This window comes from Myotis daubentonii, chromosome 1 (assembly GCF_963259705.1).
Source record: "Myotis daubentonii chromosome 1, mMyoDau2.1, whole genome shotgun sequence".
NCBI lineage: Eukaryota > Metazoa > Chordata > Mammalia > Chiroptera > Vespertilionidae > Myotis > Myotis daubentonii.
The window spans coordinates 181,598,665-181,621,329 of record NC_081840.1 but is presented as its reverse complement, the minus strand read 5'-3'; the positions used below and the strand labels follow the sequence as shown (position 1 = coordinate 181,621,329).

The 22,665-nt window shown below is 38.0% G+C and overlaps 1 protein-coding gene across 4 annotated transcripts in view; it reads right to left on the bottom strand.

Annotated features, from left to right (window-relative positions):
* ANTXR2 (ANTXR cell adhesion molecule 2) overlaps positions 1-22,665 on the bottom strand; it is a 135,300-nt gene that overhangs the window by 68,008 nt on the left and 44,627 nt on the right. For all 4 annotated transcript variants that reach the window (XM_059667506.1, XM_059667499.1, XM_059667492.1 and 1 more), the window contains exons 11-12: positions 17,052-17,130; positions 7,163-7,258 (exon numbers count right to left, since the gene is read on the bottom strand). In XM_059667506.1, the coding sequence (XP_059523489.1) occupies positions 7,163-7,258; positions 17,052-17,130 (175 nt within the window). The remainder of the gene's footprint in view (positions 1-7,162; positions 7,259-17,051; positions 17,131-22,665) is intronic.

Below are 22,665 nucleotides of genomic sequence, written 5' to 3'. Positions count from 1 at the left end.
ATAGTGCAAGAGCACATGCATTTCAGAAAAAGATGTATTCATATGCACCATATTTTATGAGAATTTGCAGATTTTAAAAGGCATAATATTGCCTAGTTGCCAGGATTTTTTTCCACTTAGCATCCTTCAGCTCAGTTGAAGATTCTGGAAAATACTTTCACCACTTTATGAACCATATGCAGAGTTTGATTCTTCTCCAATTTTTTTTTATTTGTTATTATCATCATCGGGAAGGATTACATCTCATCTACTTAGCTGCTAGAATGAAGATTTCAGTTTGGAGGAGAGCCGATTTCTTAGGGGGAAAAAAAGTTAGCTACTTCAGGCAACAGTCCTTTTGATCTGCTCATTAACACTTTTCAAATGCTCGAGTGATGTGGGCATTCTTTGCGCTAGAAAATGTCAGCACTGGAGCCTGCAGCCAGCTTGATGCAATCATATGTTCTGATATTCAGAAAAGAGTGAAAAGAACTGTCAACAGTGAACTGCACTGAATTAAAAAAGATACTGTACAGCAACTGTAGATCAAGAACTATTTCAGAACTGATTCTTGCCAATGACAAAAACAAATGCCCAGTTTATCAGCAATGTCATCTAAGTGTCTGGGAGCCCACAGACAATAGAGAAATCATTCTTACTAGCTACAAAAATTTGTTGAAAAATATAGGTGGGTCTTCCTTTCATTCTCCCATCTCTTTTTGATAAGATCAGAGAGCAAGTGTAGTTCCTCTCCTCTGAAGTGCGTAAGCACAAAGGCTCTTCCATTGCTGTTTGGGAAGTCCTTTTCTAAATCTCACAAAATTAGTTGCTTTCAACATCCAGATCAAAATGCGATCTGGGTTACCTCATCCTGCCTTTCCTTTCATTTCCTTTCTTTCCCTCCTTGACAGATTCATCAATGGTCAAAGATTGATTGGTCTGGCTCAGTTGATTGGGCATCATCCCGGCAACAGAAAGGTTGCTGGTTCAGTTCCCACTCAGGGCACATGCCTGGATTTCTAGCTCAATCCCCAGTAGGGGGAGTTCAGGAGACAAGCCAATCAATGTTTGTCTCACAGTGATGTTTCTCGCTCCCTCTCTCTTCCTCTCTCTCTAAAAATCAATAAAAATCTTTAATAAGGAAGATTCTTACTATCAACAAATAACTGGTAGGAAGTCTGGTCAATGACTAATCATTTAAAAATGCCAAATGAGGACTGGAAAGAAGTGTGAGAGTATATTCTGCCAGCAGTTAAGTTAAGCTGCTGCTGTCAAGGCAAATAAGCTAGGACCAGGAGGAGTTTGGTACCCTGTTTTGTACACGATGCTCTGTTGGAAAACATCACCATGGAAGCAATGAGTACTAACATCATACTCTATTTCAAGGGGGCAACCAAACATAAATCATTTTAATTAATGGTGCAAGGAAGGCATATTAAAATTTAAATTACTTCTACTTTATTGTGCATTCCAAAAAAAAATTATCAAGCTGCTCTCAAAGTAACTCAATAAAGGCACCACGAGCCCTCCTCAACAATAAAAAACAAGTGAATGTGGAAGCATTATTACTATTTACAAAAAACAGCACAGCTGTTGCTGGCTAAGAAAATGATTCCTTAGAGCTCCAGTCAGATATATCCTCGTCATGAAAGCTCAACTTACTTATAAACAAGTTGGGCTTTAAAATGATAACTTTTTAAATGGTTTTTTAAATTAAGATGTATGAGATCTTTATGTAATGTCTTAAATGCACTAAGGGAAATGAGTATTCCCTTGCGGATGCAGAACTTTGGCCAAGGACACCAGAGCAGAGTGAGCATGTATCATTTCCAGTATATTCAGATATTTGCAGCTGTATAACACACTCTAATTGACAACACTCCAGAAAGCCTTTGTTTGCCACCTCATTAGCCTTACATCTGTAATCCTGTGGAGAGTCTGGTTATTCCAAATGATGCAACTATAGGACCGTCATCTCTGCTATCCTGATATAGTACAACAAATCTGCCGTAAACCCAACATGCCTTCTAAGCTAAACAATGATGAAAACATCCACATTTTCCGTTATCTCACTCATGATTCAATACATAATTTATTTTTAATCTTTCCTGTCCCATTTTTTTTTTAATTTAAGGAACAAGAGAGGATGCTGTTGATGTTTTTGTTAAAGAAAAGCAGTTGTAAAAGAGGATGTGAGGATATTCAATGAGCAGGATACAGACTCTTAACAGATGGTGAGAAATAACTTCATACAAAAATGAGAACTTTTCCCCTTATGGAATAGTTTGCAAACTCAACACACTCCATAATTCACTATTGGTAGTGCCCCAAAATGTCAGCTTTGCATGAGGGCTCTTTTGTTGTGATTATTACTAGATAAAGTTCTCCAAATATCATTGATTTAGATTTCTATTTGTCATGGAAAGCCCAGGCACAGAAAAGATACTATTCTGCAACATTTTAAATGATATCATTTCTCTTTTAGTCTTGAAAATACTCATTAAAATAAACTGAAAGATTTAGAATTTTTAAATAGTCTCATATTAAAAGCATCTTGGCTGTCCAGATTCTATTGCATGTTTTGTTTTGTTTTCTTAACCTTTTCATCCTAAGCCCCTCAGAAGCAATCTGGTGAGCCTATGGAACCCCTTCTCGGAATAATTAAGCTAAATTAAAATACACAGAGTTTAAAGAAACCCAATTATATTAAAATATAATTATCCAATGTGTAAAAAAAACCTAAATCTTTGATATAGAAATATATGTTTCTTTATTAGTTCATTAAATAATGAACTACAATGGTTGATCTAGGAACCCACCTAAGTCACCCTGGAACAATCTCCCTATCTCAAGATCCTTAATTTAATCACATCTACAAAGTCCCTTTCACCGTAGAAGCTAACATTCAGTGAACAGGGATTAAGACCCAGATAACTTCAGAGATCATTAGCCCGCCTACCACACAGGGCTTTCCAAACTGCACTGATCCCGGGATATCTCAGCCCTCCTTCCCCTCAGGGCGGACGGCCACCACTGAAGTCGGACAGCCACTCTTATAGGAGTCCTCAGGCATGAAAAAACAAACAAACTGAGAATCACTGTCTAAGATATAAGTAACACTATCATATTTGAGCTATTATTATACATGAAACTGTAATTTTTAAACAATGAATGATCAAATCATTTCATAAGATATTCCCATTAAATATGAAACCATTGAATGAAGAATGTGTGACAAATATTAAGGCCTCTGTTCAGGGCTTTTCCCCCAGGCTCTCTATCCTGATAAGAGTTTCTGAGCATGTGACTCCCTAAGAGGTGAATCACAGACATGATGTAAACATGCCCAGAGCACAGACATACCTTTAAATCTCTACCACTGATACTTAAAACACACTCAACCAAAAAGAAAGCTATACAACACCAAGCTGAGAGAAATGCATTTCTCACCCCATTAAAAAGTAATATCATTGCTAACAATCGACAATCGAAGTCAAACTGATCCCTGATAAGTTAATGCTAAGAATTATTTAAATAACCACATTCTAATTCCAGCATTGCACATGTGTATTCTGTAAAAGGAACAAAGTAAAATAAAGTTCCCGCAGTTATACTACAACACCTGATACACTCAACATTTTTTCCACAAGGTTAGTCTCCTCTGCCCCTGGTTTTCCATCACCTCTCCATGTTTCCCTAGCTCACTTAGCCTCTATGTTATTCTCCAACTCTCCACACTTTGTTAGAGATACTTTGCTGCAACCATTTCTAAGATGCACTACCTGTCACTGGCTTCCCATTTCAATTGTTGATGGAACTGCGTTGGATGCAGACTTAACCCCCTGAGGACCAGACCTCTAACCAAGCAACAAGCAAAGCTTCTTTCAGAGGATTATACTGATCAAACCTCTCCAGTGGCTTCTCCTCATGCCCAGGGAGAGTTCAAACTTCCTAAAAGACAGAGGAGGTCCTCCCTAATGGGGTTCATGGCTACATCCCAAGCCATCCTTCCCCCCTCCCTGCCACTGGCATCCTAGGCCTCAGCCTCGGCCTTCCCAAAGCAGGCCAGCATACCTAGTAATTCTGCACACACTTCACCGGAAATGTCCCCCACCAACTGCCAACAACTTATTCATTATTCAAAGCTCAGTTTGGAGTCAGCAGCTTAGCCAGGTTCCTCTAAAATAGCCCCTTAACTCTAGCAAATCCCTCTTCCTTTGCGTTCTTACTGTTTACACCTGTTGCTACTGAGGCACTTTTGACCCTCTATTGACATTTTACCCACAGTTCTGTGTTTTCATATTAAAATATGTTTTCATATCATATTATCATCATCTTTGTGCAGACACACCCACTCCCCAGTTCCCAGCACAATACTGGAACTTATTAGATTGCTAAGAGCTGAATACAGAATTTTGCCTTTACCTTCTCTCTGCTTTTAAACCTTATTTTAGGAAATATTAGCTGTGACTCATTTATACCTAGATCTAAGTGTCAGCTCATACACAGGGCTAGCTGCTCTCTCAGTCTATATTTCTAAATGTAAACTTAAACTAGTTCTCTCTGGTAAATAAGCTCTAGAAATTAGCAGATGTTCATGATTGGCAGCCCTCACGTCCTGAAAACACACCTTAAAGGTGCCCTAAGCCTGGCAGAAGGAAATACACTATGTGCTTTGCAATCTGCAGAGTCTCAGGGTCAAAATAGATCTATTTTCATGACCAAAATGATAGTGGAAACCTCCTTGGAGCACATCCAGCAAACTCCCAAAGAAGCCTGCTTCAGTTTTTGCAAGTATCTTTAAAAAACATACACTTTGACACTTGTGAGCCCTCTGGCCAATAATAGATGAAATTGCAAAGTAATGAAGGAAGGAAATCCAGCATTGCAAGATTTAAAATAAAAACGCAAGGAGTACAAATCACTTTAGGGCACATTTTTGCTTTGTAAATTTGAGACTCAAGAATGCTAGCCGCTCTACAATAGTCGTAGCTAGAAAAATCAAGATTAAAACAGGAAGCCGTTTGTGCATAAACTGCTACGGCAGGAAACTGATTAGTTCAGCAAAGAGGCAGGATGCTTCTTGTCTCTACTGTTGTTTAGTTCTGTATCTCCTCCATGGGCCAAAGGCTCTGACGTAAAGGGCTGTAAAGCTGCCTCGTGAAAGCCGACTGAAGTACAATGAATAATGGATGCAGGACTAATACAAAAAGCACTGCCGGATGTTGCTGAAATCAGTCAGCAGAGATGAGAGGGAAAGGCAGTCTAGTAATAGTACGTAAAACAATACTGTGATCTATGGAATACAAAGTTCTAAATGATGTGCTGCTAATAAAAGGGACACTATCAAAATAAGTAGTAGGCATGCTTTGAAAAGGTGCTCTTCAGGATAATCTTTTCTATGAAGCCTGAAGAGTCCAAATGGGATTGCTTAAAATCTGCCAATATTTACCACTCAACATTCCACCCTGTGGTTGGCAGAATTACAGCCCCACAATGATGTCCATACTCTAATTCCCTGGAACTGAGACTAAATTGCCTTACAAGGCAAAAGGAACTTTGCAGATGCGATTAAGGTTAAAGACCTTGAGATGGGAGATTATCCTGGGTGATCCTAGTGTCCAACCTAATCACATGGTTCCTTAACATTGGAGGTGCCATCCCAGCTGGGTTGAGAGAGAGGGTGCCGTGACTATAGAAGAGATGCATCCTTGCTGGCTTTGAAGATGGGGGAGGGGTGGATATCTGGCGCTTCGGCCAGACGGGTCATGCTGTGCTGTCTGTTCCTAAAACACATAGATAGGAAGGTACTGACATCAGGCCAGGCCTTGAGATATGGTCTCATGGCCCCTTCCCGGCACTCTGTACTCTCTGTTCCTAGAACACATAGATAGGAAGGTAGTCACTGTAATGATGCTGTACTGTGTCGGGAACTAAGGTTTTGTAACTATGTGGTTTTTGCAAATAAAAACACTGTAACTCCTGTAGTCTGGGCTGCAGTTCAGCCTCTGCTTTGGCAGGGTGCTGGACTGTAGCCACTGGCCATGGAAGTCGGCGCTGCAGTTCGGCCTTTGCTTCGGCAGGGCGCTGTAACTGTAGTCAGCTGGCCAGCTTAATAAAGGCTCTTAAATTTAAATTCTGAGTTGGTGGTCTATCTCGCTGAGTGAACCCATAACAACCCTTAATCAATGAATGTGGGTGTCGTCCGGAAGCTGGAAAAGGCGAGGGAACAGACATTCCTCTGGAGCACTAAGGGAGGAATGTACCCATGCTGATACCTTTTAGCCCAGAGAGACCCGTGCTGGATCTGTGATTAGATCGTGGTTAGATAACAAATATGCATTGTTTTAAGCTAAGTTACCCTAAGACAGCAGCAGTAGAAAACTATTTCACTCCCAGGTTCTCTCAGAGGTTTTACTCACTCATGGAACATGATACAAACAAAAACCAACTGGCATAACCTCAAAAGTGACTGTCTAACCATTCCCCTAACATTTGCACATGAATTATTTCTAAACTGCTTTTCTGAGAAGCAAACAGAGAGGTTCTGAAATAGTAGATCTTTCAAAGAGGTAATGAAAGATTCAATACGCACTTTAAAAAAACACCTGACAACCCAGCCTGCGTGGCTCAGTGGTTGAGCATCAACCTATGAACCAGGAGGTCACAGTTCAATTCCCGCTCAGGGCACATGCCCGGGTTATAGGCTTGATCCCCAGTGTGGGCCGTGTGGGAGGCAGCCAGTCAGTGATTTTCTCTCATCCTTGATGTTTCTACCTCTCTCTCCCTCTCTCTTCATCTCTAAAATCAATAAAGATATATTAAAAAAAAAAAACCTGACAGATGATCAACTTCTTCCAATAAATCCAGTAGAAAATACCATGCAATTTACTTGAAATTCTTTTGTACTTAGTACAAAAGCCTTTATCTCTATGACCTCCTCTACCTTCTTCCCTTCTTCCTCCACACCTGATTTTAAAATATTTTTGAGATGAAGTTTTACAATAAATATTTATTGGCATGCATGTTTCCTAGAAGTTATTATAGTGATAAAAATGATTGAAGTTCAATTTGCTAATTGAAACTTGGCTGCTGGTGAACAATGTAGCGTTGATTCACATTCCAAGCCTTATTTATATCTCACTGGTTAAATAAGGAGTAGCTAAAAATCCTTCTTACTCACCACTTTGCAGCAAAGGGGCCAAAACCACCACATCAAACCGATGCCCAAGAGCAGCAGTAACACCAGAATGGCAATGATGGCTGCAATCCCATTAGACTGGAGGAGGAAGGAAACAAAGCAAGATGGTCAGCGAAGCTAATGGTCAAGTCCTTGTGGACGAAAGGGGGCCACATACTAAGCTCAGGGGAGGCCTGCGTGGTGAGCCTGCAAACTCAGAGACTGAGAGTAAGCACACAGGATGGTCTGAACATAAAAATCCTAAGCAAAAACAGGTCAAGGCCGGCAGTCACGCCCCAGGACTGCACCTTCCTTAGCAAAGGCCCACCTTTATCTGAAGTGAGCCTGTCTATTGTTATTAACTATCCTGTGTCTCTGTTTTATCCTGTCCCAGAGATGTCCCTGTTTTGCTTTCTCTTGCCGCCCTTAATCTACCAACAATGGATTTCATGTAACTGTCCTTAGGTCTCCTCCTTTGATACTTTTTTGTTTGTTGTGGCATTTTTGTTTGTTTGTGTGAAAAATTCTAGTGAATGTCCATCCCCGCCCCTTTTTTTAGAGAGAGAGAGGAAGGGAGAGAAATTCCTCACATTGATGTTTCTCAATATCTTTCCCTTCCTCTCTCTCTAAAAATCAATAAAAGCATATCCTCAGGTGAGAATTAAAAAAATTCTCAACAGGTATGAATGATTCTTATGTCTATACCCGATACACATTTTTTTAAGGAAACACCAGAAACCAATAAAGGAAGCATAATAATGTCAAACCAGATTTCTATTCCTTTAAATTCTTTAAAGTATATAAATTGCTTTATATTCTATTTCATATGTGTTATTATAAGGCAAGTAATAATAAATATAAAATCTTCCAAAATGCTAGAGATTGTTTTAAATTATGCCTTAAAGGAATGTAAAAAAGAATCAGTATTTGGGTTATAGGAATGGTCCCTATGATCCTTATCTTTTGTCTCTGGGAAAGGACTGTTACAATCATGATTACCTCTAGACAGAATTTATGCAGAATTTCCCCCGACTTTTTGAGGATGGAATACTATTTACTTTATATATTTAATGGTAGAAGAGATGAATATCAAAAATCACCAAGGTGAAAAGTTAACAACAGCGGTTCTTGTGGGCAAATGGTATACATGCACCAATGCAAGAATGCAATCTCGTGCATTCATGTATCAGACAATCTCTCACGGCAGCTCGAATGCTCTCCCCACAAAAGCCACAGCAGTGTTCTTTTACTTTCTAGTGTAGAGTTCCTCCAGCCCAAAGGCCCTTCGCTGGGCTCTGCCTTAACCCCCTTCCTCTAGCAACCACCTGTTCATCCTACAAGCGTAGCTGCCGTCACGACCCCAGGAAGCCTTCGCTGTGAACTCTAGGAAGCAGGGCTAGGTCCAGCCCACTGACCAGTGGCTACCCCATGCTAGGCTACTTACTGCGAGAATGGCCCCCAAAGAAATAAGGTTGCAACATCCACAGACACAGAGAAGAATGCTGACTGAATTTCTGGTGTAAAGCTCAAGGTCCCAAGGGGGCAAGGTGTCTCTACCTAACCCATGCTGTGGGATCCCCAGGAATAATGTTTCATTTTGTTTTTTAAGGGAAAGAACTCAGGGAAGAAAAAGAATAAATCAATACACTGTCTGGATGAAAACATTATAAGGCACTTTATAAGGCAGATTTTCAGAGATACATCTTCTGGCATTCCAAACAAATCAGTAAAAGCTCAGGAGTCAGGGTGAGAGCCACATTTATCCCAGCAGCTGATAGACTGAGATGTTGGGGGTGGGGCAGAGGACCTACCAGTATGGGTCTTAGAATGGCATTGTATTAAAGGTACTGAAAAATAGAGGCCCAGAGAAATTAAACAGTTTGCTTAAAATTAGACCATCATACTAATCCATCAAATAAGAAAGCCAGTTGTTCCTGAAGCAACAAACTGTGTGGAAACGTCAGACTGTTATATCTCTCAGAAAATTACTTTGCCCATTAACATGTTTAAAGCTCTGGTTTTGTAGAAGAAAATTTAATATCGGCACAGAAGCCTTTGTTTTTTCTCATAACATTGTCACTAACCTACAGGTCCAGGAATTCCTAGAATCCACTTTGGAAAATGTTAGCATTGATCAAATAGAGACTTTCTGATGTTTAAGCGAGAATGGTGGTAGCATTTAATCAGAACATTTTATAATGGGATTGGAAGAGTAATACATAGTGACCTATGCACAAAAAGAGATAATAATCTTTATGTAAACAGTTATTTGCAAATAACTGGAAAAAAGAAGAAAAGGTAGTTTTCAAAAGTATTAGCAAGGAAGTGCTAGTATTTTACTCGGTTAATCTGAAAAATCTTGAAATGTGTCACTTCCTGATCATCTGTTAATATCACAGAGAAATGCAAAGCAAACAAGATTCTAGATAGTGGCTTGGAAACCGTTCCAAAACAAATCAATTTTCAAAGATATTTATTATTAGCAGGCTTTCAGTTTCAATAAATCCATTACAAAATAACTTTTAAAACAATTCTCAGGGGAGCTGGGTGAAAAACATGAAAGGGTTAAGAAATACAAATTGGTAGCTACAAAACAGTCACAGAGATGTAAAATACAACATAGGGAATACAGTCAATAATATTGTAATAATTATGTATGGGACCAGGTGGGTACTGGAAAATCAGGGGGAACACTTTGTAAAGAATATGATTGTTTAGAATTCTGTGTATAAAGATGCACTTTGAGTATTTTCCTAAGTAGCCTGATGTATATTTGAATTATTTTCTTTGGTTTTCAATATTTGCCTGGAAAATTTCTAATCACTATGCTGTATATTGAAACTAATATAAAATAATGTATATGTAAACTGAAATTAAAAATAATTTTTAAAATAAATAGTTCTCAGGGCAGCATAGACCATAAAACATTAACTAACCAGAAATTTTCATAAAAAGATTTAGAATCAAGTACACATGAACATTTAAAGCTGTCATTTGTTTTCTAATTTTTTTATCTGGATGGAAGAGGGACTAACCATGGGAGCTACTTCTGTAACTAATATTAGGTTATAAATAAACCAAAACAGACACCACCAAAGTATCACTTAGAATCCTTGATCATTTCATTTGATTTCTCTTTCAGAAAACAAAAATAACTAGAAAACGTCACACCCACACTATCTTCACAGAGCTTTTCCATCTACTATCAAACCATTCTTAAGGCACTCAAAAATGTTCTTACATGATATTTACCATAAAAAATAATTTAGCATCTATACTAATAAAAGAATGAAATGCCAATTACACCCGGAGATCTTCTGGAGACCTTCCAGATGTCCTTCCAGACAAAGCTGGGGGCTTGGCCGGCCTGCAAACCACCCCCAAATGGCCCTCAGCCCTCTAGGCAGGTCACGCCTCCCAGCAGGGGCCCTAACCCCAATGGGAGTATGGCCAGCCTGCAAACAGCCACCAGCCCCTTGCCCAGGCTGGCCCCATCCCCACAAGGGGACCCCCACCCTGATCCGGAACCCCCTTCAGGGCAGACCAGCCAGCCCCCACCCGTGCACCAGGCCTCTATCTATACTAAGAAAAGGGTAATATGCTAATTAGACCGGGATACCTTCCAGACAAAGCCATGGTGGTAGAGCCAAGGCAGAGGGGATTAGGGGCAATCAGGCCAGGAGGGGGGACCAGCTGGGGGCGATCAGGCTGGCAGGGAGGGGAAGTTGGGGGTGAGCAGACTGGCGGGGGTTGGGGGGGGCAGTTGGGAGCGAGCAAGCTGGCAGGCAGAGTGTTAGGTGCAATCAGGCAGGCAGGGAGGCAGGTGAGCGGTTAGGAGCCAGCAGTCCCTGATTGCAAGAGGGACATCCCCCAAGGGGTCCCAGATTGGAGAGGGTACAGGCTGAGGGACACCCCCCATGCACAAATTTTGTGCACCGGGCCACTAGTAAAAAGGCATTTATGCATCTAGCAATTTATTCATTAGAGTTAGGGAGAATGAAAATATAAGCTCCACATTTGGCCATTGATGTATCCTAAACATCTAAATAAGCATCTTCACATAGAAAGAGGGGTGTGTCGGGGGGTGGGGTAGGAGGGAGATAAGTACGTTATAGAAAATAATTCAAATATACATCAGGCTACTTAGGAAAATACTCAAAGTGCATCTTTATACACAGAATCCTAAACATTCATGAAAAATCATGCAACTCTTCACAGGTTTGATTATGCTCAGCTTTAAAATCTAAGCAAACAGAAAAACAATGTCAAAGAAATACATAAAAACTGGGGTATCCTATGGAAGAAATGCTGTCAAATGTATAAATCCATGATCCCACCTTCACATCTAAGGGCTTGTATAAGGTACATCCAGCCTGGGCCTGCTCGTGTATAGTATGAGTCTGGCATGAGACCTCTCCTGCACAAGGGACTAGCCGTAGCACTCACGGAAGTTGCTCATTGGCTGTGCTATATAGCTTTCAAAAGGGTTCTCTGAATATCTGGCTTCCTTTCTTAGAATTCAAACCTTGTGTTCAGAAATAAGGATATGCAACCAGGGGTTATGGACCTGCTAAAAGTTTAGTGGTTAGTTTTTTTCTATGAATGTGTTATGAGTAGGAAATTCAGAAAATGATGCTGACAGAATCGGAAGTAGATGGGCTGGGCATGATAGGCAATTAAATTCTTGATTTTCCCTAAAAATAAATGTCCCTATAAGGAACAATTGACAAAACACTATGCATGTCTAGATGCAATATACATTTAGTATGACAGTATTATCTCAACTGATTCCAAAGATTTGTCTACACTAAATTAAAACAAAAATACACACCTTCTAAAGACCTGCAGACCTATTCTTTTTTCATATTTAAGCTAAGCATGATAGAACATGGGTCAGAGGAAGCACAGAATTTCAGACAACCTGGACTTGCTGTAAATGTATGAAACCCAGCTCTGGATGCCTGGTCCCAGACATTGGCTCAGTTAACTGTATACAAGTTCAGAAGTTCCCAGTTCCTTTGTTTTGATTTCCCAGAGCCACTATCAGTGCATAAAAGACTTCAATCATGAAAGGGAAGTCATTTCATTGTTCACATACTTTATAAACAAATTAAGGAGAGGTCAAATACATAGACTTCATTCCTATGAGCAGATAACATGCTGCAAACTGAAGACTTAGAGTCAAAGGGAACTAGATATGATAACACAGATTTGTATCATATGCAGAACCTAAATGCCTCTCACTTCTGGTTGGGCATGCTTCTGTTTCAATGGCACATGGTTAGACAGGTACCAAAGTTACAAAGTTAGACAAGTCTTCATGAAGTCCACAGGTTAGTTAGAGAGACAGACTTTGAAAAAATCATTACAAATGTGAGTATATAAGGAAACTATAACAGAAACATGTCAAACTGCGAGCTAACCTGGTCTAAGGTTCTGAGAGGACCTCCTTGAGGATCATAAGAAAGCCCAAGGAGGGAGTGGAAGCAGAATTAATGGATTTTTGCAAAAACAAGAAAAAGACAACTTTGGCTAAAGCACAGAGTTTGAGGGACCTGCTAGCACCTGAAAAAGCTGAAGAGGAGATAGGAAACACAAATTTCTAAAAAGTAGTAATTCCTTTTATTAAAGAAGGAATTGGTCATTTGTTGAATGACCTTTCAATTGGCCATTTGTTAGAACAATTCTTTCTAACTATAGTTTTGAACAGTAGCATTTTCAGATATCTAAAAAGATTAGGGTATACAAGTTAACTGAGCAGTCCAGTCAGCAACTTAGTACCCAGATATTGGTCAAGGCCATGAAGCCAAAATTCTTTTACAGGTTAACTAGAGCTATATCAGGATATTGAACTTGATCTTAGGGTAGAAGAAATAGAGTTTCTTGTCATCCTCAATACATTACGTTTTTTAACTTTCTCTGCATCTAATTTCCTTTACTTCATTAAAAGCAAGTTATAATGTACAGTCAAAAACTTTGCCAAATATAACTGAAATTCTAGCTAAGAGAATCACAGAAATATAAAAACAAACCAGAGTCACTGCCACACTTCCAAAATAACTATGGGAAAGAGGAATCAGTCAAAAATTTCAAAATTCCATGAATAGTTTTAATCTATCTAGAAAATAATCACAGCAACCTTATTAAAAATAAAACAGACACAGAAAGGGGGAAATGGTCTCCACAATTTTGTTTCCATGAATTTAGAGTTGGGGTAGGGGGAATCGTGTAGTAGGTGATAATTTCATTTACTGGATTCTTTTGGAATATTCCATATTAGGAATTAGCAAACTGTGGCCCAAAGGTTAAATCAACACATCTATTTCATAAGATCTCTGACAAACTAAGAAAATTTTTTACATGATTACATAGCTGAAAAAATCAAAAAAAGAGTGTTTCATGAAATTCAAATTTCAATGTGCATATTTGTGTTGAACACAGCAGTGCCCATTTGTTTATAGAAGTCTATAGCTGCTTTTGCACAACAGGGCAGAGTTGGGTAGAAGTGACAAAAACAGTACAGCCCCAAAGCCTGAAATGCTAACTACCTGACTTTTTTTTTAATATATATTTTTATTGATTTTTTACAGAAAGGAAGGAAGAGAGATAGAGAGTTAGAAATATCAATGAGAGAGAAACATCGATCAGCTGCCTCCTGCGCACCCCCTACTGGGGATGTGCCCACAACCAAGTATATGCCCTTGACTGGAATCGAACCTGGGACCCTTCAGTCTGCAGGCCGACGCTCTAGCCACTGAGCCAAACCGGTTAGGGCACTACCTGACTTTTTACACACACACACACACACACACACACACACACGCACACGCACACGCACATGCGCACACACACACATTACCAACCTGTTTTATAAAAATCCATTTGGGGCCTGGCTACAAATGGCAGGTTGTGCAGGTGTCCAGCCTGAGAGCAAGACAGACTTGGGTTCAAGTCTCACTTCTAGCCTTTACTCAATTGGGAAACTGAACAAGTAATTTAACCTCCAGAGCCTCTAGGTCCCAAGTCCGCCCTCTCTCGGCACAGTGGGGGCTGAAATCAGCACATGTTCTGCGCATCAAACCATGTGCCCCTGCTGAGGGTCGGGTCCACCTAACAGGAAAAGTACCTTCTAACATGTTTATATAAATGTGCACTAACAGTTGCAGGCGGCTCTCTGTTCCTCAGTTTTCTCGTCTGTAAAATTAAAGTAATAACCAATTGCCTCTTCTTGAATTTTGAGTATCACATGAAGTCATAAAGGGATTAACTCATATATAGTGCCGAGCACAGTGTCTTGCTTTTAATACATGGTCAGAAAACGCATTCTTGGTATTATTATTATTCCAAGTGATTCAGAAGAAGAGCAGTGGTTCCCAGGAGGATAGGGGGGAAGTAAGAGGTCAAGACACCCTTAACTGTATTTTTTCAAACAGAGACACATTTAGGAGGCCTTCTGAGATAGAAAAGAAATGATTGCCCAAATACCCTCCACAGGCTGTAGTCTTAAATCTCTTTCATCTAAACCTTAGATTTCCCACATTTAATCTAGATATACAGCTACTTTCATTCATTCGTTGAACAAATAATTTTGGTGAATGAGTCCTGTGCAAAAGAGGGGGCAACAAGCAAGGCACAAGCCCTGCCATCAACATCTCAAGACCGCTGAGAAAGGCCAGATGTAAACAGGAAATGACAGTTCAGTGACATGAGTGCCTTAACAGGATTAAGCCCGGATGTTGTTCTTGGAGTGCAGAGAGAGGCTTCTGTATCTGTGGGGTTGCCACAAGAACTAATCGTTGCTAAAATAATGGTGTTTTCTTCTGTTTGGTTTTCAAATGCCTGTAAAACCCAAAGTATCACCTTATAATGAGTAACATCACTAAGTGCCTCTCACCTAATTATCACATCTGAATATGCCTGGAAGACTGGATCTCAATTAAATACAATGCCCAGGTATTTTTCATAATATTACCCACTGTCCTCTTACAAAAATTACTCAACCTGAAGACAACTCACCCTAGTTGCAGAGATGAAAAAGCTTGAAACTATTCTTAATGTCTTTCTCTCACACCCACATCTAATCTGTCCATTCCATGGGTACCATCTTTAAAAATATATTTAAATTCAATCCAACAACTTCTCACCATCTCCATTGCTATCTCCATAGTGTAGCCACACTCCCTTTGCCTAGAATTGAATTACAGAAACAGCCACAGAATCGGTCTCCATGTTTCCACTTTGGACTCTCCCTGCAAAGTATATTTTTACATAAGAGCTGGAATGATCCTTTAAAAACATTGTCATAAAAGTCACCTTTCAAGGCCCCCTGTTTCACTCGGAAGAAAAACTCAAGTCTTTACAATGACTTACAAAACCTGTCTCCTTCCCTCCACTCCCTCCTACTCATCTCAAGACTCCTATTCCCCGCAACTGCCTCCCCTCCAGAAAACTAGCCACCTTGCTCTTCTTTAATTTGCCAGGCCCAGTCCCACTGCAGGTTTTGTTCTAGCTGCTCCCTCTGCATGAAACGCTCCTCCCTTGAGTGATTTTCAGGGCTCACTTCTTCACCTTCCTTAAGTATTTTCTCAACTCTCTTTTCCATGAAAATTGCTTTGATCCTTTATTTAATATCACAACTTGTCCCTTCACTCTCCATCTATGACACAACCGATATCCCTTTTTCTGAAATCACCTCACTCTTTTTTTTTCACCTCACTTTTAAACCACTTTAAGCCACATTATGTTTTCCTGAGAACTAACAAGATGTAGAAAGACTGCCTTAAGGCATCTAACTTATAAATTCCAGATGAGTCATTTAGCCTCAGCATCTATGCACACTGCAGTCATGCTGGTTACAGGATACAGAAAAGATTTGTTTTCCTGCTTGTGTGAAAAGAGGTGAAAAAAGAGGGCTGTAGGTGCAGAATAGGAAGAAGGATGGAGAAAGAATGTCATTTCAGTGAGCTTAATAGTGAGCTATACCACAAGTGTTTGTAATCTCAACCACATCCGGAGGGAACAGAAAACTTACAGATTGCAACATCCTCCAAACCTACAAATTACAACATGAATTATAGGTAAAAAGGGGACTAAAACTAGCTATTTTCAAAATAGAAACAGGTACTGATAGAGCTATCCTTAGGGTATTCATAGAGACCAAGGGCCCATATGCATGCTTGTTTTCCCTTTTGCTTTAATTTACATGTTTTTAGGAAGAAAATATACTTGTAAAAATAATAGCCATGTGATCAGTCCATTTTTGTGTTCTGTTTGCATGTACAACAATCTAATATCAAAATTTTCCATAAACCCTAAACTGTAACTACAAAGAAAACACTATCTTATCAAGGGAGCTTACATTTCAAAACATTGCATCTTAGGCAATATAAATCAACATCTCAGCTAAAATATAGCTTCAAACTGAGATATTGTCAAGCTATCAAAATCAAATTCCTTAATCATATGAGGAAGCGCCAACAGTTAAATGGATAAAACAATAGCTCATTCATTAAGATGCACAAATAATTTCGAGAACAGGATAAATGTCATAGATGCTACAATGCAGCCTTCATTACAAAAAAGCATTCTGTTCACATGTTTAATATTTCAAGAAGAAATGCTTCAGTTGGAAATCATTCTCCTAGCTTATTTTTATTTTACATGACTTGAATTTTATAAATATCCAAGTAAAATATATACTATCTGAAAATTCCCTTTCAACACAGCCACAGGGAAAAAAAATAACTTAAACTCTATACAAATTTTTCCTTGTAATGATCTCATTTATTACATATACCTTCTTTACTATAGTATGCTCAACACTGAGGACCCGGAAGTTACTTCTGGATAGAACTATTTTTAAAAGGCAACTTTATGCAAACTTTGTACTTACACATTCTGTGGCTGTGACTACTAATGAGCTCGAGATAACAGATTTTCCTCCGTTAAAGCTCACTGAAACATCAAGAGTTCTGAAATAAAATGAAGAAACAAAAATTAAAAATAAATTTAAAACTAGAATATTATGGGATATTTCTATTTCCTCACATAATTCAAAACTGACCGGAAAATCTACTTTAAAAGTCCATGCTTTAATCAGCAATTCCAGCTTTTTTCTTTCTTAGTGCCAGTTCCTACTGGACTAGCTAGAGGCAAATTCTGTAAGTGATCTAATTGTTCCTAAAAGTATTAACATAAGCAGAAACATTCAGAAATCCCTGTTATTTTTTACAATAATCCTCTCCTTATCTGAATCTTTACTTAGATAAGTTTATAGTCAACTGTGGTCTGAAAATATTAAATGGAGAATTCCAGAAATAAAGAAAAAAAATTGTTAAATTTTAAATTGTATGTTGTTTTGAGTAGCATGATGAATTTCTCACCATCCTGCTCTGTCATCCCTCTGCCCAGCTAATCCATGCTGTAAATGCTCTCCGCCCTTTAGACACTTAGCCCTCTCCATTATCAGATTGACGATCAATGTATCTCAGTGCTTGTGTTCAAGTAACCCTTACTTTATATAATAATGGCCCCAAAGTGCAAAAGTAATGTTTCGGATATTCCAAAAGAGAAGTGGTAAAGTGCTCCCTTTAAGTGAAAGGTATGTATATACAGGAAAAACAGATTATATATAGGTTTTGGTACTATCCCTGGTTTTAGGCATCCACTGGGAATCTTGGAATGTATAACCCATGGATAAGGAGAAACTACTATGGTTTAAATAAATTAGAAAAAAATTCCTTAATCTGTAAAAAAGATGAGATTTTTTTCAGGTTCAAAAAATCTAAAAAGAGATAAAATATCCTTAATTCCCATTTAGCTTATTTTCCCCATTTCTAAATATTACTATCATCACAAGATTCATTAAAGCAAATGTACGAGGTAACATTTTGTTAATCTGGCTCCTATAAAGTGCTATGCTCCAATCCTCATAAGATATTCCAAAAAGTAATAGCCAGAAACTATGCCTTAATTACTCTGAATTAGTAGAATTTTGCTAGATTTAAAAGATTTCTTCTCTACACCTTGAATCGAGTGCCATATATGTTAGTTAAGGAGAGGTAGGATTAAACAGAATAAAGATGCCGGAGAAGAGAGATGAGAGGTATTATTTAGTGCCTGCTATGTGCCAGATGCTATCATGGACATTTTACAGACATTACCTCATTTAATCCTTACAATAACTCTTCAAGTAAGAAGTAGTTCCACAGTTTACAGTTGGGGTACATGAGGCCCAGAAATGCTCATTACCTTGCCGAAAGTGGTAAAACTAGGACTCTAACAAACTTTGAACTCTTCCATCATACTACACATGCTTGATGAAATAAAAGTTCCTAATGTGTTTCTTTTCTCAATGTGAACTTAGTATGGATTTGTACAGAGAGAGAACCACCAGGAAAGCGACTACTAGCAAACTTCTTCAAAATTCAGGAATACTCCTATTAATAATATTTCTTATAAAATATTCTCTCCAAAACATTTTGTGTTTAAAACAAAGCTTAGTTAAATCCACAAGAGAATGAGAACTTAGGGTGTTTATATCAACTTAAGTGAACTTCTGAACTATTCCAATGTAGAATGCCAAGTGGCTTACTTAAAAAAGAAAACTTAAACCTAATTGCTTATTCTGCAAAACTGAATGCCATGTTTTATTTTGTTGAAGACTAAGCACAGTTGAATCCAAAAATAATATTTCTGAGTTCTTAATTCCTCTACTTTAAAGCACGTACCAGGAAGCATGTGACATGACATGGCTTTAGTCTGGGAGAAGATTATTTGATTTATAATAAAGTATGATTATTGCAGGTAATCTTATTGATTCAGTTTTCAAGGGATCCTTAGAACAGTTTTTGTTTTACAAGAAAGCTCACTCTTTCCTATGGTAGAGATGCATGCTGATGAGATTTTGTAGGCAACCAAAATAACTACACATTATCCTCCAAAACTCAGTCCAGTATAACGTGGCTGCTATCAGATAAAACTGATCTAAGACTCCCAGACCTGGAGGCCTGGCTGGTGTGGCCAAGTGGGTTGTGACATAGTCCTGTACACCAAAAGCTTTCCAGTTAGACTCCTGGTCTGGGCATGTATAGAAGGTGACCAATCAATGTTCTCCCTCACCTCTCTTTCTCTCTCTCTCTCTCTCTCTCTCTCTCTCTCTCTCTACCCCCCTCCCCCCCCCCCCGCTGCCCTCTAAAATCAATAAGCATATCCTCGGATCAGTGTTAAAGAAAAAAAGACTCTGCATACATGGATAACTACCTGGTGAATCTTTTGACATGTGGACTCAATTGAAAAAACATAATCCTCACCTTCTTGATCAAAGCATTGCTGTCAACAGCAGTATTAATGATTATGGAATTTATCAATCCTAACTATAAGCCATATTAAATTTACCTTCTCATTTAATTCTCACAGTAAGCCAATGAGGTAGGAAGTAGTATTATCTCAATTTTCCAAATAAGTAACCTGAAGCCTAAAAGGTAACTTGCCCAAATATTGGACTTCTCTGACTCTGTAGTCACTTCTACCACAAACTACTTTAATCCTCGGTAAGTATTGTAGGGTTTTATATTTAAATCTCTCTCACGGACAAGGGCTTAGTATCACTTCTTTAATTTTTCACTATATTCACATATTTCTTATGTATAACTATAATAACATTTACTACATGCTGAGATATTTATTTGTGAACACACATACACACACACACATATGCTTGTTGGGAAAGACCTTTGTCTAAAACTATGCTACTTGCTTACTACACTCATTGATAAAACCATCTTACCCTCTAACCAAACTCAATACCTTGATTTTCTTCACCCCAAGGCTCCAGTATATGTGTTTAAAGTTTTCTGTAATTTTTCATGTTACTTCTGTTAGTATATATGGATTTCTCATTCCTATTGCTATATAACTTCTATATAATCAAGACAGTAAACCCATACTCTCAGTTATAGAGCTTTTATTACAAACAAAAATATATTAAAGCTATGCCATTTTTACTTAATTACACACAGGGTGGGGCAACAGTAGCAATGTTGAGCTGTGTGTTAAACCTAAAACTGCATTCCCAATTAGTTTATGAATATTTTCCAATAAGCTTATTTAATCAACCACTCAATCATTCTATTACTAGTTAATTAAATATATATTCATAAATTACCTGCAATAGGCCAACCTAGGCTGTGCTTGGTAGTAGGGCTGCAGTAACCAATAAAGAAAACACACACACAGCATTACAATGTAATTGAAAGGAAGTCATATAAGCAATGACAATATGAGTGTGATATTAACTAAAATAGATATATGCACAGGGGTTCCAGAGAATGAGGTGGGAGACACAACTGATTCAGCTTTGCCATGGGCATCAACAAAGGTTTCCTACAGGAATTAACCTCTAAGATGAATCCTAAAGAATGGTCAGAAGTTAGGAAAAGAGATTAGAAGGGGATTCAAGAAGATGGAGCACTATTTGACAGGCTGGAAGGCAAGAAAGGCAAAGAACAGTCAAGGAACTGAAAGCCATTAAATATACAGCAACCCAGAGTGTGAGAGTGAGAATACGTGCCTTCAGGCTAAAAGGGGAATAGAGGGAAAAATCCATGATGCCATCTTTAGACATGTGGAATTAGTCTTAAGAGTTTTTAAACTAGGTAGAAATATGGTCAAAATTGTGTTTTACAAATATCACTCTTGTTGCAGTATAGAGCATGGCTTGGAAGAGTAAATTTCTACAGTAGAAAGACCAGTTAAGAGTATCTTACTGTGTTTCACATAAGAATCAAAGTAGAACTGAAAATAGTGGCAACGAGGGTGGTATTAAAATAAAAACTGAGAGATACTTAGGACTTAGAATAAACGAACTTGGACACTTATTGGGTGTAGGTGAGGAAGAAGGAATAAAGATGACTTCATAGGTTCCATCTTGTACGAGTGGGTGGATAAACCTACACAGAAAACATGGGAAAAGAAGCAGGTTTGAACAGAAAAACATGAGTTTAACTTGGGAACTTCAAGAGTAAGGTGACTATGGGAAATATAAGTGAGTTAGTAGACATCTGGATAGTGGACATTTGAATAGTGGGTTTTACGCTAAGGAAAAGATCTTGTCTGGAGATTTGAAGCTCATCAGCAAGAAAAGGAAGCAGAGAAGATGTGTTTGTGGATCAGAAATGCAATCATGGTGAAAACTGAGAGTTAAAGGACTGCAAGAAGAGCCTGAGGTCACATCTAAGAAGAAACAGCCAGGCAGGTGAGAAAGTGAAGTTCATGAAATACAAGGAAGAACCTTCTGAGACAGGACCGGCCCATAGTACAGATAACACATGGTGGTCTGGGAAGATAGGCTGAGAACTAACAGCTCTTTCAAGTTCCTTTTCTATAAATTGGTTCTACATTGTTTAGAATTGCTTCCACTCTTTGCTCCATATTTAAAAAATGTTTCCCCAAGTAGATGGATAGAAGAAGCCCAAACAATCTAACATAACAAAAAGGTTGTTTGAAGTGCATTTTAATATCAATTGGTACTCAATTAATTGTGATAAAACTAAATTTATTCCATTTGAGAAAATATTAAATAGTATTGTGATATATAATTCATTAAATAAAATTTAAGAAGGCCTAATGGTCAAAGTGCTTTTATTTAATTTTTAAAGGTGTATGACAATTCCAAAACAGGGGAATAATTCAGTGCCATATGTCAGAGCTACTCTGATCTGAGAAATTTCATACTCCATGAAATATGATTGACATTTCAATCTATAGTAACCTATCTGCAAGGTATTCATTTGCTACTGACTTTATGCATATCCAATAAAAGACTGCCATTTTATGATCCATTAAAAATGGTGAAAAAATTAAATAAAATTGTGAAAGACATTTGCTGGAAGTAATAAATAATTTACCTCCAATTTGCACATACTGAAATTTAAACTGGCAACTACTCAGAAAGTTATTAAAATTAAGGTGACTTAAGGTATTTTGAAATTAAGTGCTACTATTAAATATTCTGCAGAGCTTTTTAAAAGTTAGTTTTATGCATAATAAAGATTACAAGTTGAAAAATGAAGTTTCATATTTGTGAATACTTTGAAGAATTCACTTCTAGTTATGAATTTATATAAATTAATGTTTTGTCTAAAATATTTTCTTCAATATGGTTAAAAGATTCTTAAATAAAGTAATTTATTTTTGAGATATCTCAAAATATATGTATAACTAAAACAAAGATTACAGCCAGGAAGATTGCTAGATTTCAGAAGAAAAACAAAGCTATATTCAGAGATGTACAGCACATAACAGCTATGTTGTATAGTAAATGTTTTCAGTATTACACTGAAAATAACCTCTTTTTAAACTGATTTGTATATTTTAATAAAATACAAAAAAGGCACTTAGAAATAATCACTCAATTTTTAGTGCCTTTCATCTAAAAATGTCAAGTGTCTTAGTAATAGCAGAAGCTTCAATAATATAAAACTTAGAAGCAGATAATAAGGGTTTTA